We start from the raw sequence: 18,119 nt of genomic DNA on the forward strand, positions 1-18,119 counted from the left end.
TTACCTGCCTCAGTTATTCCATTATAGTGACAATAAGTCAATACTATAGATTTCTTCCATTGCATATTTCATAGATAATTCATTATCATGGTAAATGCAGAAAAGGAAAAAAAGTCTCAGGTAATTCAGGTTTTCTGCTTGTAAATGAGCCAAGGAAAAGTTAGAAAGTCAGGATAATTGCTGCTGTCATAGTCAGTTAGCTCAGCAGCCTCACACGGGAGAAATACATTGTTTGCTCAAATAACTGCTCAGCATAGTTGGTGAGCTGAACTGGAGGCGAGAGCACCGCTCTGCGCGTTCAGAGCCACAGGCTTCCTCCGTGGCGTGGCTGTGGTACCCACATAGTGAGGCATCCACCGAGGGGCAGGAGAGGCACTGGGTGAGGTACATCCCATCAGCTGGAATTCAATTGAAACGCCCCCCCACCCCCCCGCCAGGGATGGGTGGAAGATGTTAATTTAGCTGAATACTCAGGAGAAGTATGTAGCATTATCTGACACAGATGGCAATGGAGAGAAAATCCATACTTAAACGACTGAGGGTTCAGAATTAGCCCTGAAATGATTCCTGTTTTCTGATGAACAGAACCCATAAACCACTGACAGCTGAAATCAAAGAGTCACACGAAGGACACAATTTCACAAGCTGGAGCTTAATTGAAAAATAATTTTGCTGGAATCTTTCAAAACTAATTTAAAGAAAATATTCAGAAACTTGAATAAACAGCTTGGATCCACTAATCTCAGCTTGAATATAGTTACCAAGATGTGGGTTTAACTTACAAGACCCTGAGCTGTGGAAGTCAAAAACAAAATAACATTAGAAATAAAATTTTACCTTTTTAACAAAAGAAATTTGGCTAATTATTGACTTTATTTCAGTCTGAGTTGAGTATGGTCTCATTAATGTTGTATGGATTTTAAACACCATGAATTCCTAGCTCTAAAAACAAAAATTCTGCAATAGAGAAACAGTAGATACTGGTGCACCTGTTGTAAATCAAATTGCAGGCAGACACCTAATTCTTTCATCTATTGCGTGCCTACACACACTATAAACACTCTCCCTACATTTCAGGTATTTTAAACTGCAATATCGCTGCCTGGCTCTTAATTCAAAGAAATTAAATAGTATAAAAACAATCTGTATCCGGGCATAAAGGCAGGAACATGGGACTGTGTTTTCTGTTTCATTTCAGATACCCACACAGGCACTGCCTCAGGGTGGCTGGTTGTGCTGGCACAGATGCCCTGCAGGGATCAGGCTACTTTCCTTGAAAACTTGAAAAGGAAAATCAGGATCTCACAACCAGCCTGCTTCCAGAAGCTCCTGCATCTGAATGAGGACCACTCTGCAATTTGAATTTCAGGATCCTCATCGGCTTCTCTCAGGCTTCCACTGCGCTCGGATTGGTCAGGAGCAAACACAGGAGGAGCCGCTCTGAGCCTTTTTTTTTTTTTTTTTTTTTTTTTTTTTTTTTTTCTAAAAAGCAGCAGCGGCAACCCCAGTTACCAGCACTGATGCAAGGCTGGGGCTGGCAACAACTGCTTCTTGGAAGAGGCGCCGACGGAGCATGTGCACGGGATTCGCCCCCGTGGCACGGCAGCTACCAGGAAAATTATTTTGAAAAGACCCGAATTCATAAAGTTAAAGCAGAAGTGAGAACCAAAACGCAGTCAGCAATCTTTCCAACTGAGAATGGGCATTTTGAAGTCTAACATTTTAAAGCGATGATGATCACAGCCGGACCTAAAAAAGACTAAAAACTCCACGGCTAGCCCTGGAGCTTGTGACTGGACTCCACAGCAAGCATGCCGCGTTAGCCTCCTAACTTTCAGACGAAGAGACAGTAACTGGGATTTCCTGCGCCGGGAGGTGCAGTGAGCACAGGGGATCTGAATCCACCTGCTGCACCATGAACTCCACCCACCACCGTGGGACGCACACGTCTCTCCACTTCTGGAATCGCAGCAGCTATGGACTGCACAGCAATGCCAGCGAGTCCCTGGGGAAGGGCTATTCTGATGGAGGGTGCTATGAGCAACTTTTTGTGTCACCGGAGGTGTTCGTGACTCTGGGTGTCATAAGCTTGCTGGAGAATATTCTAGTGATTGTAGCCATAGCCAAGAACAAGAACCTGCACTCACCCATGTACTTCTTCATCTGCAGCCTGGCAGTGGCAGATATGCTGGTGAGCATTTCCAATGGGTCGGAAACCATTGTCATCACCCTATTAAACAGCACGGATACGGACGCACAGAGTTTCACGGTGAACATTGATAATGTCATTGACTCGGTGATCTGTAGCTCCTTGCTTGCCTCCATTTGCAGCCTGCTCTCCATTGCAGTGGACAGGTATTTTACTATCTTTTATGCCCTCCAGTACCATAACATTATGACAGTGAAGCGGGTCGGGATCATCATCAGTTGTATCTGGGCAGCTTGCACGGTTTCAGGCATTCTCTTCATCATTTATTCCGACAGCAGCGCTGTCATCATCTGCCTCATCACCATGTTCTTCACCATGCTGGCTCTCATGGCCTCCCTCTATGTGCACATGTTCCTGATGGCCAGACTTCACATTAAGAGGATCGCGGTCCTCCCGGGCACGGGCGCCATCCGCCAAGGGGCCAACATGAAGGGGGCAATCACCTTGACCATCCTGATTGGGGTCTTTGTTGTCTGCTGGGCCCCTTTCTTCCTCCACTTAATATTCTACATCTCCTGTCCCCAGAACCCATACTGTGTGTGCTTCATGTCTCACTTTAACTTGTATCTCATACTGATCATGTGCAATTCAATCATCGATCCTCTCATTTATGCACTCCGGAGTCAAGAACTGAGGAAGACCTTCAAAGAGATCATCTGCTTCTACCCTCTGGGAGGGCTCTGTGATTTCTCTAGCAGGTATTAGAAGGGGACAGAGGCCACACTAATTACATGCATAAGAGACTCCCTCATTCCCATACAACTGAACAGTGTGTTTCGGCAACAGCTCTCTCCTCTATGTAGTGCATTGGCTGAGAATCTCTATTGTACACATGGAGGTTTGTGATTTTTGATATGAAAAATGTCTAATCTCAGTATTATTTTTAATGTCATGCTTCTTTTTGCTTGTAAAATGTTAACCTATATTATTAACTATAGGCACTATGGATTTACAAAAAAAGTCTATATTAAAAGCTTAAGAGTGTCTCTTGTTACTCATAAGGGTTTGTCTTTGCTGGTAATAGTAACAGAAATCAGAGATGCATTACATATATTCTAACAATGGTTTCCTATTTTTCCTATACAACACTGAAATTGAGAGGCTTGATTCTAGCATTTAAGAGGGAAATAGTAAAAGAACAGATGCTTAATTGTTTAAAAAAAAGGCAACACTATCACTGAAGTTTCCATTAATTACATAAAATCTTATCTGTCTTCCCTGTGCAGAAGTAAAAATAAGGCTCCTCTTCAAATTAACAGCCACTGGAAAACTGAGTCAAAGACAGAAACATTTTTTTGCCCAGTCTGATTTTCCTAACAGGTGATCTGTTTTGGGGAGAAAACAACAGCTATGGGATTAAAGGGGTCTGGAAATCCTGAACTGCCGTGCGAAGCTAAGCTTTCTGGTATGAAATTATCCCCACCCATCATTAATAAAACAGAAAATGAAATATTTCTGCCCCTTTAATCAGGAACCCAGCATCTGCTGAAGTCTGCTGAATTGTCCAGAAAAAGTTGTATTACACTGAGAGGCCTGGTGTCCGATCACTTAAAAGCCAAATGATTGATAGTGAACCTTTCACAAATCACAGGGAAGAGATCTGCTGTTTACTTGCTGTTAATTTCTTGAACTAGAGTCTCAGCATTGAATATTAAGGGTCTTCACTGTCAACATCAACTCCATAGTACAGTGCTTTCAGACAATGTTTATAAATCTCTAAAGTAAGGGTAGCTGTGAGGCTGGTACTTTATTAGCAGGAAGAAAGGCACCTGGTCAACCCCAAGGATGTGGCACAAGAGTACGCTAGCCTTGGAAAGCCACATCTGGGACACGAAATACTCTCTCTGCTCCAAAGTAACACCACATGCTTGACCACTGAGCAACAAAATCTGCACTTTCAATCTATGTATGTGTTAAAGAAAGAACATACCACACAGAGGATTAGAAGTAAACTACCTTGTGAATTAATAGTGTCTTCCAATGCTCATGGTCAGAGGCCATATGCAAAGGTACTTTTCAATCCAAAGCTCAATGTCTTACACGTCAGTGGTAAGACCCCACTTTCACTTTCACCATATATGGGACACCTTGGCTTATAGTATAAGTTTACAAAAGAAAAGTGATGCTGAAGCTTAATGTTAATTCCACTGAAATCCCTCCATTCTGAAGCAAAAATAAGTGTGAAGTTTTACATGTAGACTGACATAACGGCCATAGCCCAAACCAATGGCAGGACACAAATGGTGTTTGGTTACTCTTACTATTCCTGCTCATTCTTTCATATCATGACTCAAAGAAACCCCATGGTCTAGAGAAGATGTGGAAATCAGAGCTGTAAACAACTCACATCTTTGCTGGCTGTCTTTCCAGATGCTGCTTATTTGTCCGTCAAGTATCATCACAGAGTTAGGGAAAAGATCCTGACTTCCTTCTTACTCACATTCACACCTTCCCCTGGAGCAGTTCATAGTTTATAGCATATACTCATATATTGGTCAAGATCCAACCATGCAGGGTTGGTGTTGCGGTGCAGCAGGTTAAACCACTGTTTGGGATTCCAGCATCCCATATCTGAGTGCCTGTTCACTTTTGACCCAGCTCCCTGCTAATGCTCCTGGAATCAGCAGGTGATATCTCAAGTACCTGGGTCCCTGTCACCCAAGAAGGAGACCTGGATGGACCGCCTGGCTTTTGTCTGGCCCAGCTATGGCAATTGCAGTCATTAGGTGAGTGAATCAATGAATGGAATTTCTGTGTGTGTGTGTGCCTGTGTGTAAGACTGCCTTTCCAATAAATAAATAAAAGGAATAAGCCGCATGCTGCCAGCCTCTTCCGCATGCCATGGTACGATGTAGGGCTTCAGTGTCTTTCAGTGCTCTTACTCATTCACCCTACACTCTAAACCCTCCTCAGTTGTATTACTTCCCCTTATTCTAGTTAAATATAGATTCTCCTAGAGGGATAGACTTTCTCTCTAACCTGCACCCCTCACTTGCAGTGAAATTTGTAGCTCTGCTGGCTCTAGCTGGATTGCTATTGTATTAACTGGATAGTATTAGGATTGAAAACTGAGGCAAAAGCAAGGTTACTTAGTCTCAGGGTGGTGGGGGGTGGAGAGGAGAGGGAGAACAGGAAATTAGGTTGGTGGGGGGAAGAAGCTTGAAATGCACAAAATGAAGATGTCATGGTGACCCTGCCTGCTACAGTAGACAAAGCAGGGAGTTCCTTCCGCTAGGGAACTTGAAGTATACCAAGAACCAGGAACTGAGTTTCCTAGAACTGCATGAGAAGTTCTAACATGGGAAAAAGGGGATTATATCTCTGTTCTCATTACCTTATGTCTAACAGGAACACAAGGTTGGGACAAGGATTTAAAAGCTATCCAATCATGACATTCAAATTCCAGTTAGGGCCCCTCACCAGCTGCATATTGTAGTCTTACTTTCCCTGGCTTGTTTGTGTGCTTTTTACCTCCCTTATTTACATGCAAGCCCCTTTGAAAATAGGGAATCTTTTGCTCATATTTTTAACCTCATAGAGCCTAGCATATTGGACATTTATGAAAAGCTAGAAATATCTGAAAAATATAAATAAAAACATTCTTCATTCAGAAAGTGATTTCGCAGTAGCTTCAGCCAGGGCATCCTTGATGCTGTGTCTATTCCTTTGTCAGCAGTGATGAGAGATTGGGGCTGGGCAGTCTTTTGCGATGTGCTGCCTAGCCTTCATGCCCTGGTTCTACCTTCAGGAGAGGACCACAGCAGCCCCAGTGATTTGTCAGGGAAGGAACTCAGTCAGGCTGAATTGAGTCACAAAAAGGAATGTGGCAAAAATAACCTCTAACCACCTTTCTGAACAACCATAATCAATCAATACAGCATGAAGCAAAAGGGAAAAATCTGTCATGATGGATGATCTTGGGTATACTGGGGTTGGCAGATGTCATTTTTACCTGTTTCATTATAGCAAGCACTGAATCGTCCAGTTATGGTATTGGGACTTAGAGCTGTTTGTCACTAAGGACCTTGGACTTTCTAAGCTTACCACAGATGAGAACTACTCCACCAGAGGGTGGCCATTAGGGATAAACTGACATGGAGTCTATAGTGAGCAAAAAGCAAAGTACCTCTAGGTTTTTGTGCCCCTCCTAACACCACCCAGTGAAATGCCTCTTAGAAAACTGGGCTGGCACATGTTAGCCTACTTTCCACCATGCATCTGTGCTCATCAAATCCAGGCATCAGCATCATGGTGTGTTTCAGCCAACAAGATAAGAGTGCCTGAACATCACTATTCTGAAGAAATGAGAAATGCATGAAAAAGAGAGAAGGAAGAGAGATAGAGTGCTTATCAGGCTTTGGGTCAGCTTTCTACTTCTGCCTTTTGAGAAAATAAAACCATAATACAAGCAGGCATGAGTAGTGACATTAAACCCATATCAACCCAAACTCTCTGGTGGCTCAGGAATTTATCCATGAGGTGGCTTAGGATGTAATGTGGTTCAAGGAGATCAGAGGATTGTAAGCCTGTTGTAGAGTAGCTACCTTCTTTCACTTGGGTTGCATGTCTTCTTGAAATACCTTTGGAGGAACACTTGAAGATTATACTTTGGTAAAACTAACAAACTTGGGCACCATAGGGCTCCTACAGTCTGCCTCCACTGGACACACGTTTGCTTTTGGTGAGAAGGGAGTGGTAAGAGAAAGGAGCATGATGAAGACCATGGCTTTCTCTTCCATCTTTTTTTTCTTTGAATGTGTAACAATTTTTTTTCGTAAATACAACTTTAGGAATATAGTGATTCTTCTCACCCTTCCTGCCCTCCCACTCACATTCCCACCCTTCCTCAGCCTTCCCCTCCTATTCCCATTCTTATTTTTTACTAAGATCTATTTTCTTTTTCTTTTCTTTCTTTTTTTCTTTTTCTTTTTTTTTTTTTTTTTCAGAGTGGATAGTGAGAGAGAGAGGGAGAGAGAAAGGTCTTCCTTTTTGCCGTTGGTTCACCCTCCAATGGCCGTCGCACTGATCCAAGGCCAGGAGCCAGGTGCTTCTCCTGGTCTCCCATGGGGTGCAGGGCCCAAGTACTTGGGCCATCCTCCACTGCACTTCCGGGCCACAGCAGAGAGCTGGCCTGGAAGAGGGGCAACCGGGACAGAATCTGGCGCCCCGACCAGGACTAGAACCCAGTGTGCCAGCGCCACAGGCGGAGGATTAGCCTATTGAGCCGTGGCACCGGCCTTAAGATCTGTTTTCAATTAACTTTATACACTTACAATTTAACTCTATAGTAAGTGAGGAGTTCCACAAATTGTAGGGAAAAAAAAAAAAAACTTTTTGTTCCATTAAATGGATGTTATTCTACAGCTTCCTTTTTTTAAACCTGCAGTCTATTTTGTCCTTTAATATTTCTCTTGCTAGTCTAAAAATGAATATTATATATGATATGTATTCTCAGTCAATGCCTCTTAGCTCATTTCTATTTTTTTTAATAATTTCTTTAGATTTTCTTTCCCACTCGATTTTCAAGTTGTTCTGTTCTGCTGTGAAAAGGTCATACAAGAAAGAAAATGCAAAAAACAAATTGACAGATGCATTATTTTTTGGTGCAATGAACTAATGATTTGCATGAAATGGTTAAAAAAGTGATCACATTTCTTTGTATTTAGATAAACTGCCCAGTTTCACAAAATCTTACTGGGAAGAACTCACTTCCAGTACAAATAAAAAAGAGTCTAAAATTTCTAAAAATAAGAGAGTATTAAAATTTACTGCAAAAGTACTGCAGCATAATTATCAAGGCCCAAGAAGTGCACATTCATAACAAACCCATATGATGACAACAGAAGAGGAATAAATGAATAAAGAAAATTAGACAACCTAAATCAGTCAAGCTGAAGTGCAAACAGATGTGTCCTCGGAATATTTCTAAAGAAGGGAAATAAATGCTGCCTGACAAAAAAGATTGCAGGGGCAAACATTTGCTGCAGCAGTTAAGATGCCACTTGGAACACTCATGCCCCTTATCAGATGCCTGGGCTCAAGTCCCACCTCTACTCCCAATTCCAGCTTCCTGCTAGGACACATTATAGGAAGTAGCAGGTGATGGCTCAAGTAATCGGGTTGCTGCTATTCACATACGAGACCTGCTTTTGGGTTCTGGGCTCCTGACTCAGCCTGACCCCAGTTTCAGCTGTTACAAACATTTGAGGAGTGAACTAATATATGGAGACCTCTCCCTCTCCCTCTCCCTCTCCCTCTCCCTCTCCCTCTCCCTCTCCCTCTCCCTCTCCCTCTCCCTCTCCCTCTCCCTCTCCCTCTCCCTCTCCTTTTCCCTCTCCTCACCCACCCCCACTCTTCTCTTCCCCCTCCTCCTTCCCCTCCCCTTTCCCTTCCTTTCTCCATTTCAAATTACAAAAGAACAAATTTTTAAATTTTTTAAAAAGGTTGGAAAGAATTTAATTATAGCACTGGAGTAGTCTTGGACAAATGACTGCTATAAAGTTTATCAAATTGACATTTTCAATAACTAAATGAAAAATATTAAAAGTCATTGAGGAAGCAGTAAAATGGATGATTTTGTGCGTGTTTTTTTTTTTTTTTTTAAGTTCAGATGTAGATTGATGCAATTCTTTCTGATGACAGGATGCAACCCTATCACAAACCTTGGACACTCCCATTCTTCCCTTATTTCACTGCAATTCATTTACAGGTGGGGTTGGTGGGTTAAGAAGCCACAGCCAGGGGGAAGGCACACATCACCTCCTGGGAGTTCCATCTTAGAATCACTGATGCAATCCCCGACATACTCACCCTAGAAAAGTCTAAGGTTTATAATCGACTCAACATTCCATCCCTAATATGTTGTAAAAACCCTGGTAAGGGGCTGCGGCATAGTAGGCTAAGCTTCTGCCACATCCCATATGGGTGTCAGTTCATGTCCTCTTCTGATCCGGCTCTCTGATTATGGCCTGGGAAAGCAGTAGAAAATGGCCTAAGAGCTTGGGCCCCTGCACCCACGTGGGAGACCTGGAAGAAGCTCCTGGTTCCTGGTTTTGGATCGGCCCAGCTCCAGTTGTTGCAGTCATCTGGGGAGTGAACCAGTAGATGGAAGATCTGTCTCTTCCTCTAACCTTACCTCTCAAATAAATAAATAAAAATATTAAAATAAAAAGAAAACATTGGTAGATGGGAAATAAGGACATAACTTACCATGATTTCTATATCTAGCAGGAACTTTCTTCTATTGGTTGTGTGATAGTTACCTTATTTTTTAGGTGTTTGTAGGCTTACAACAACACTGAACAGAAATGCAAGATTTCCCACCCAGGCACAGCCTCCAGCATGATCAACATCCACTAACAGAGTAACATATTAATCAGAATTTATGCGCCTGCATGGTGACATCATTATCACTCCAAATCCACAGTTTCAATTCAGGTTCACTCCTGGGGTTATACATCATATGGGTTTGGACTAACATATAATGGCACCAGTCAACCATTATAATATACAGAGTACTTCCACTCACCTAAAACAAATCTTTCTTGTTCTGCCTATTAAACTCCTTACAGTGTACATTCAAGATTCCTCCATGTCTTCTGTCTTCTCATGTCCTTTTAGCACTGAATATGCCATTGTGTGAACACACCATCACATTTAATGCATTCACCTACTGAAGATCATATTGTTTGCTTTTCAATTTTGGCAATTATGAAATAAAACTGCTATAAACATCTGAGTACAAGTTTTGTGGGGACAAAATTTTCAACCTGTTTAAATACCAAAGAGCAGTAATTAACTTTCAAAACCTTGAGTATGAATACTGTGATGTATCTATGTATCCTTTAATCTTGCCAAGGGTGGTTAGTTAACATCTGAAGTATGCTATTCAGGGGCACATCCTTCAGACATGGCTACTAAGTATCATCAAATACCTTCAGCGATATTTTCACTGAGAGTCAACTAATAGGTGTAAAGCATATTAGAAATTATGTGAGCTTTATTTTATTTTAATTAGCATATAATAATGCATATGCTTCATTTTATTTTTAAAAAGATTTTATTTATTTATTTAAGAGGTAGAGTTACAGGCAGTGAGAGGGAGAGACAGAGAGAAAGGTCTTCCTTCCACAGGTTCACGCCACAGCTGGCCTCAATAGCCGGAGCTGAGCCAATCCGAAGTGAGGAGCCTGGAGCTTCTTCTGGGTCTCCCGCAACGATGCAGGGGCTCAAGCACTTGGGCCATATTCTACTGCTTTCACAGGCTATAGCCTAGAGCTGGACTGGAAGAGGAGCAGCCAGAACTAGAACTTTAGCCCATATGGGATGTTGACGCTTCAGGTCAGGGCTTTAACCTGCTGTGCCACAGCACCGGCCCCAATATGTATGCTTTATAAGTATATTAATAACATATAGTTCTGTATGTATGTACATTGAGATATTTTTTTTATTTTTTTATTTTTGACAGGCAGAGTGGACAGTGAGAGAGAGAGACAGAGAGAAAGGTCTTCCTTTGCCGTTGGTTCACCCTCCAATGGCCGCCGCTGCAGCTGGCGCACCGCACTGATCCGATGGCAGGAGCCAGGATCCAGGTGCTTTTCCTGGTCTCCCATGGGGTGCAGGGCCCAAGCACCTGGGCCATCCTCCACTGCACTCCCTGGCCATAGCAGAGAGCTGGCCTGGAAGAGGGGCAACCGGGACAGAATCCGGCGCCCCGACCGGGACTAGAACCCGGTGTGCCGGCGCCGCTAGGCGGAGGATTACCCTAGTGAGCCGCGGCGCCGGCCTACATTGAGATATTTTGATACACATAAACATTTTTAGTGATCATATCAGAATACAAGTATTTCATTTCTGCATCTATCACGTCTTTGTGGTGGTAACATTCAAAATTCTTTCTTCTAGGTAGCAGACATTTAGCCTAGAAATTAAGATTCCTGTATCAGAAATGAGAGTGGTGGTTTCAATTCTCAGCTCCAGGTTCTGACTCCAGATTTTTGCAACTGAGATCTCGGGAGGCAGCAGAAATGGCTCAAGTGATTGAGTCTCTGCCAGTCATGCGGGAGGGAAGACCTTGATTGTATGCCAGGCTTCTGTCTCTGACCCTGGCCCAGTCCTGATCCATTGTGGGCATCTCGGGGAGTGAACTAGCAGATAGGAGTGGCCCCATCAATATCTCCCTCCCTGTCTCTGTCCCTCTCCCTTTAAAATATTTTGAAATATAGAATAATGTTAACTATAGTCACCCTTCTGCGCAACAGAAAACCTTAATGTATTACTTCTAATTTTGTACCAGTTGACAAGTATCTCCCCCTTCGCCCTACTTTCCACAACCTCTGGTGACCAATTCTACTGTCTTTGAGACCACCTTTTTTTTTAGATCCCATAAGGAGTGAAATCATGTGGAATTTGTCTTCCTACATGTACCTGCCTTGCTTCACTTAACATAGTACCCAGGAGGCCATCGTTGTGGTACACAGGGTTAAGTCACTGCTTGCAATGACAGCATCCCATATCAGTGCTGGTACAAATCCTGGCTGCTCTACTTCTGATCCAGCTCCCTGCTAAGGGCCTGGGAAAGCAATGGAAGATGCCCTGAGTGGTTGCATCCCTGTCACCAACATGGCAGACTCAAATGGAGTTGCTGGCTTCTGATTTTGGCCTGGCCCAGATTCAGCTGTTATAGCCAATTTAGCATTGAACCAGCAGAGGGAAGTCCTCTGTGTGTTTGTGTCTGTCTCTTCCTATCTCTGCCTTTCAAATAAATAAATATATATTTTTAAAAAGCCCACAATGTCTTCCAGCTTCATCTGTGTTGCAGCAACTGACAAGATGTACTTTCCTGAATGAATAGTATTGTATTGTGTATCTGTACCACATTTTGTTTATCCATTTATTCATTTATAGACACTTGAGTTTAGTTTTTATGTATTGTGAACAGTGCTGTAATAAACAGGGAAATACAGAGAGCCATTCAACATTCAGCTTTTATTTCCTTTGTATAAATTCCCATTAGTGGAACTGCTGGATTCTGTGGCAATTCTATTTTTAATTTTTTGAGGAACCTCCATATTGTTTCCCTTAATAGCTGTACTAATTCACTTATCTACCAACAGTGCATGGAAGTTCTCATTTCTCTACAATCATGCCAGCATCAGAAATTACTTTTCAATGGATAAAGTCCCAAAACTTCTAAAGAAATCACAAAAATGTGCATGTACAAGGTGCAAGACGTATGCCCACTTAGTAGCTAGCAGAACATTGTAGACTCTGTGTTCAAAGCTTCAAATGGTTCCATGTGACCCCACAAGGTCTCTATTAATCAATCTAAATACTGTGAAATGGCTAAAACAATTTTTAAAGAATTATATAATCCTGTTGAAATAAGTATTGGCTTTTGGAATTTATAAAACAAATAATATGATATCAATAACTTAAAAGAAAATATTATCAATCTCTTTATATACTTCCTACATATAATTTTCCATAAGTCATGGAATCAGAAGTCATTATCCATGGGTGATAACATTAAGGGGTATGCCTACTTTCTTCATTGAGTTTGTATATATTATGCAAATTCATCTTTTGGGTTGTTTTGCTTTTTTAAAGAAAAAGTTAAACTATATATCAGAAAGACGATAAAAATGCAGTTTCCAAAATAACCAATGATTTGTAGAGAAAGATTTTTTTTTTAACTTTTATTTAATGAATACAAATTTCCAAAGTACAGCTTATGGATTACAATGGCTTCCCCCCCATAACGTCCCTCCCACCTGCAATCCTCCCCTTTCCCACTCCCTCTCCACTTCCATTCACATCAAGATTCATTTTCAATTCTCTTCATATACAGAAGATCAGTTTAGTATATATTAAGTAAAGATTTCAACAGTTTGCTCCCACACAGAAACACAAAGTGAAAAATACTGTTTGAGTACTAGTTATAGCATTAAATAACAATGTACAGCACATTAAGGACAGAGATCCTACATGAGGAGTAAGTGCACAGTGACTCCTGTTGTTGACTTCACAAATTGACACTTAACTACTTATCATTTTGAAAGGCAGTGAAACACAAAGAGACATGTGCACAAGAGATATTCTGTTTTCTAGTTCGTGCCTCAACCACTCATCTGGCTCTCCCTCATGGGTGGCAGGGGTTAAAATAACTGATCTACCTGCTGCCTCTTCGAGTACACATTAGTAGAAACCTAAAATCAGGAGCAGAGCCAGGACTCCAACCAAGACACTCCAATATGGGATGTGGCATATCAAGTGGTTTCTTAACCACAGTATCAAACGCTCATCCCAATTTGTGAGTAAGAGCAGACCTTCAATGTCATCTCTCCAACTTCTAAGTAGACTCAAAAAGACTCCCTAATGCCATAAGTATACTTAATGGCAACATTGAAATCTGAGACATGGCTCCTGACTCTCCATCTAAGATTCTCCACCCAAATGTCAAGAACCTCTTTCTGTAGACAGATACGGCTTTACCAGCTTTGGAGACCTAGGATTGAATTTTGGTCATACCACTTCTTAAGTGTGAGATTCTGTTGAAATTATTTTTTTCATAATTCAATGTACGTAACACCTGCTTGATTATTTTAAAAGGTAAAAGGCTGTAAAATAAAATTAAGGATTTCAAATTCCACAAAATGGAGTGCCAAATATCTAAGCAATAAAATGGTAATTACTCTTATTTATAAACTAAAATGTAAATGAAAAAGACTTACTAGTTTTGCTATCTTTCCTAACCACTCAATGTTATCAAGAACATACTGGGGCCTTGGGTTAACTGTATATCTTTTTTTAAATGGCACTTAGTAATTTCCTCAGATTTGATTTTTTAGATAAATGGATATATTCAAACACAACTGATACAGGGGCATACCAGCACTCTAAAAGAAAAACTTATTGTCATCCATAATACAAATTATTTGTGTCACGGCAAATATTGCAGCGGTCTCAAAAAAGAAAATGTGCTAACCATGAAATTGCATGGAACCCATTTCTCACGAGACTAATTGATACTCATCAAACTTTATGCCATGAATTTAAGTGCTAAACAAAAGAAAAATCATTACCTAAGCCAAGGCTGTTGATATGTACCAAAGCTATGTGTGAAGAAATGGACAGAGTATAGGGTTTGAACTAAACTAGTATTTGGTTCAAATCCCAATTCTACAGTTTGCCAGCTCTACAACTTTGGTTAAGTTAGTTAACTTTCCTAAGCAATAGAGAGCAAGATAATATTCATTATAACATCATATGACTAATGACATATGTCAGATAATATAAAATTAGATAATTGACCTAAAGGATCTAGTACAGTGCTTATCATTATAGGTAACTATTATTACAATGATCAATCAAATTACACTAAAAACCTTCTCAGAGGTTCAATGCTAAGAGAAGTTAAATGGCAACAGGGACATGAACATCCCATATTCCCTAGCATGAGAGACAGCAGTCTGTTCAATCTGTCTTCAATACTCTATTTAATTCTAACAAGTGATACATGTAAAAACAAATCCCTATGTTTACTGAATTAACTATAAAGTTTTATCATTCCAAAAACATTCAGTGGCATTTGTGGGTGGAACATGGCAGAAAGACACAACTTATTTACATGGCTTCTTAGATGGTTTAATGTATATGCTGCATGACATATTTTTATATGTATATATAAAAATAAATATTTTAACTATCCTTAAAAGTATATTTTGATATTATGCTTACAACTTGGAAATATATGGTATATGCTCTTGTCAATGTTTAATATTGCTTGAAAATTAATATTAGGTTTTTTTGTAATGTACTTAGTGAGCAGGAACATTTGTGCTACATTTGCATATAGCAAATAAAATCTCTCCAGCAATTTAATGCTATTGCTTTAAAAAAACCTAAAGAGCTTTGGTCTATGACGGAAATGGTTGTGTTAGACCAGGGTTAATAAAATAGTCAGAGTTTACAACCGAGAAGTGTTTTTACTCTCAAGAAACACCTGCAGACCCCTCAAGCCCTGAGCCAGGAGGCAAAGTCGAGCTACTCAGTCAGGGAAATATTCAGAGGTTTACACGAGGCTCAGCTGTGGAGGACATGAACTTGGTTTGATATCCACAACTTACACTCCAAGCTGTGAGAAACCTCAGAATCACACTGAAGTCACAACTGCATATAACTCAAATGTGAAAATAATAAATGTGGCCATAACTTCATCTCAGAAAAAAACAAACCTGTGGAAATGTTGCTTACAACAAATTTCAGTTTTTGATTTTAATGCGGCTCGTTGACTAAAAGGTCATGATTCACAGATTGTCTAAGATTTGGTTCACGGAAACCTACTCAGATGTCTAGAGATGTTGGCATAAACGGGTAAACAACTATCATAACCTAAATTCTTCACCTACGCACGTTTTCCTTGCCCCCTCTCATTCCTTAAATGTAGGCTCAACTTTTGCAGTATTTGGGTTACTGGTTCAGCAGAAGTCAGAAAAAATGAAAACTTTGTAGTAATCAGAAGGTTACCCAACTGTATATTGCTTGCTTTGCTATAAATACTGGAGATCAGTGGTCACTAGTTTTTTATTTTAAACATAAAGAAATAAAGTAAATAAATAGGAGTCAGGCCCTGGAGCCCCTTCCCTTCTTGGCAGAGTCAGTAATCACGCATGGAGCAGACAAGTAGGCCTGACTCGGGCCCTGGCCACGGGCCTGAGAGGCAGAATTGTGGGGTCCTCTGTGATGAGGGATTTGGGGGTTAGTCTCTATCCTCTGTGTAGTTGACAATTTGGGTGGTGAAGAGAAGGCTGACAATATGCAAACCTTTTTCCAGGATCTGGCCATGGGGATCAAAGACTCTATCTAGAGTATTTGTACCCCCTCAAAGCTAGGAGAAACAGCATTTGAGATTTTTTTCTGTTACTATCAATCAAAATGATGGAATCTCACAGGGGCACAGCACTGAAGAAAGGCGAGTCGCGTCCTGCTACACAAGAGAGCTGGGAGGACGGGCAGAAAGCAAGGGAGGGAGCCACGCATTGCTAGAATTGGAATGATGGAATGTTCTGATTCAGTCTGTGTTTTATCAGGTGTTTACTCCAGGGTTCCACTCAGTAACAGCCCAAATGATTAGCAATCCAAGGAGATGTTTGGTGCTGGCTAGAATTCTTCTCCCCATCAGTTTTCAGAGTCTTCTGGGTGCCTCCCATTTGTGCTGGGCCACATTGTGAATGTTAATTTGGGTTCAAGCGACAGCTGACCTGGCATTTGAGGTGTCAGGAAGAAAGTCTCACCCATTCCCTAGTATCGACAGAACAATTGCTGGCTTTTGCTGCAGGCTCATTTCCTCATCTGGGGATATTTGTGAGGCCCTTCCTTGTCTTGTTGGTTGGCTGGTTAGCCTCAGGCTTATGTCCTCCTCCCCTCACTCTACTGCTATGAATACAGCTGGTTCAATAAATGAACCCAACGTACCACTGTTTGTCAAACACAGCCAGGAACTGGCCTGGTGCCTTTGGATTTGGACTGTACTTGGCCTCTTACAGCTCTGCAGGCCTCATTCATCATCATTGGAGCCTGCATCTCCTCCACGCTCTTTCCTTTACTCATTAGCAGCGCTAGTGAAGCAAAGACTCCTGGCAAAGGGGACCTTTACCAGTTGTGCCTCTGCTCCTGGGTGGCTGTCTGCAGCAGACTCTTCCATGAGAAAGGCCACCTGAGGTCTGTCCCAGGCATCCATCTCCCACCACACTGAAGGCGGCCCAGGCCCTGTGTTGCCTGCCATCCAAGCAGGTGGGTGGGATCGGAAGGAGGCTCTGGGATTGTTTGCTTTGCTCACTTCCCCTGCACAAGGAAGGCAGGACCCACTCTGCCAAGGACATTCTCTCTAAAGAACTGGAATATTTGTCTCAGGTACATGGTGATGGAGTCTTCCTGACATCAGTATATAGGTTTGAAACGCAGGGAGACAGACAGAACTCCTATCTGCTGGTTCACTCCCCATATGCCCATAACATCTCTCCATCTGGGACCAAAGCCGGAAACTGGGAAGGCACCCCAAGTTTCCCACACGGGTAGCAGGGTCCTGAGTGCCAGTGACACTGCCTTCCTGCTCTCAGAGCACACATTAGCAGAAAGCTGAAATCAACAACAAACTTAAATATGTTGTTCACTTTCTCTTTCCTGTTGGTTCCCAGGATACTCAAATTCCTAGCTTTTCTTCTACTACAAAAGTTTCTTTTTGGTCTCTTTTAAAGATTCCTCCTCTTCTTCTGCACACATGAGAGAATAGGGCCCACACTCAGTACTTTGAACAGTTTTCTGTCCATTCTCAAAACTTCATCACTCAAGTAATTTCAAAGCACTAAGTACTATTGCTATGCTGAAGACTCCAAAATTCATATTTTTAGCTTAGGCAGCTTTCTCAAAAAATAGCTTAGTTATTCATGTATTGTCTGACCATCCATGTTTGACTTTTTTTTTTAAATTTTTTGACAGGCAGAGTGGACAGTGAGAGAGAGAGTCAGAGAGAAAGGTCTTCCTTTGCCGTTGGTTCACCCTCCAATGGCCACCGCGGCCGGCGCACCGAAATGATCCAAAGGCAGGAGCCAGGTGCTTCTCCTGGTCTCCCATGGGGCACTTGGGCCATCCTCCACTGCACTCCCGGGCCACAGCAGAGAGCTGGCCTGGAAGAGGGGCAACTGGGACAGAATCCAGCGCCCTGACCTGGACTAGAACCTGGTGTGCCAGCGCCACAAGGCGGAGGATTAGCCTAGTGAGCCGCGGCGCCGGCCCATGTTTGACTTTCTAAAAGTAATCCTAAACTTGTAAGTGTATTTTGAACCCTAGTTTATGTAAATTTAAGAAAAATGACTCTGAGAAACAGAGAGTTTACATTTAGCTGGTCCAC

General features: G+C 41.8%; 1 protein-coding gene and 1 pseudogene across 1 annotated transcript; both read left to right on the forward strand.

Annotated features, from left to right (window-relative positions):
* The first annotated feature begins 1,498 nt into the window (after positions 1-1,498).
* On the forward strand, positions 1,499-3,193 carry MC4R (melanocortin 4 receptor). Its single transcript, XM_002713616.5, has one exon. It carries the CDS (start codon positions 1,916-1,918, stop codon positions 2,912-2,914), a length of 999 nt encoding a protein of 332 aa, XP_002713662.2. The 5' UTR covers positions 1,499-1,915; the 3' UTR covers positions 2,915-3,193.
* A 13,247-nt stretch (positions 3,194-16,440) lies between these two features.
* LOC138844007 (etoposide-induced protein 2.4 homolog pseudogene) lies at positions 16,441-16,964 on the forward strand (annotated as a pseudogene).
* The last annotated feature ends 1,155 nt before the right edge of the window (positions 16,965-18,119 follow it).

Source organism: Oryctolagus cuniculus, chromosome 10, assembly GCF_964237555.1.
Source record: "Oryctolagus cuniculus chromosome 10, mOryCun1.1, whole genome shotgun sequence".
Taxonomy (NCBI): Eukaryota; Metazoa; Chordata; class Mammalia; order Lagomorpha; family Leporidae; genus Oryctolagus; species Oryctolagus cuniculus.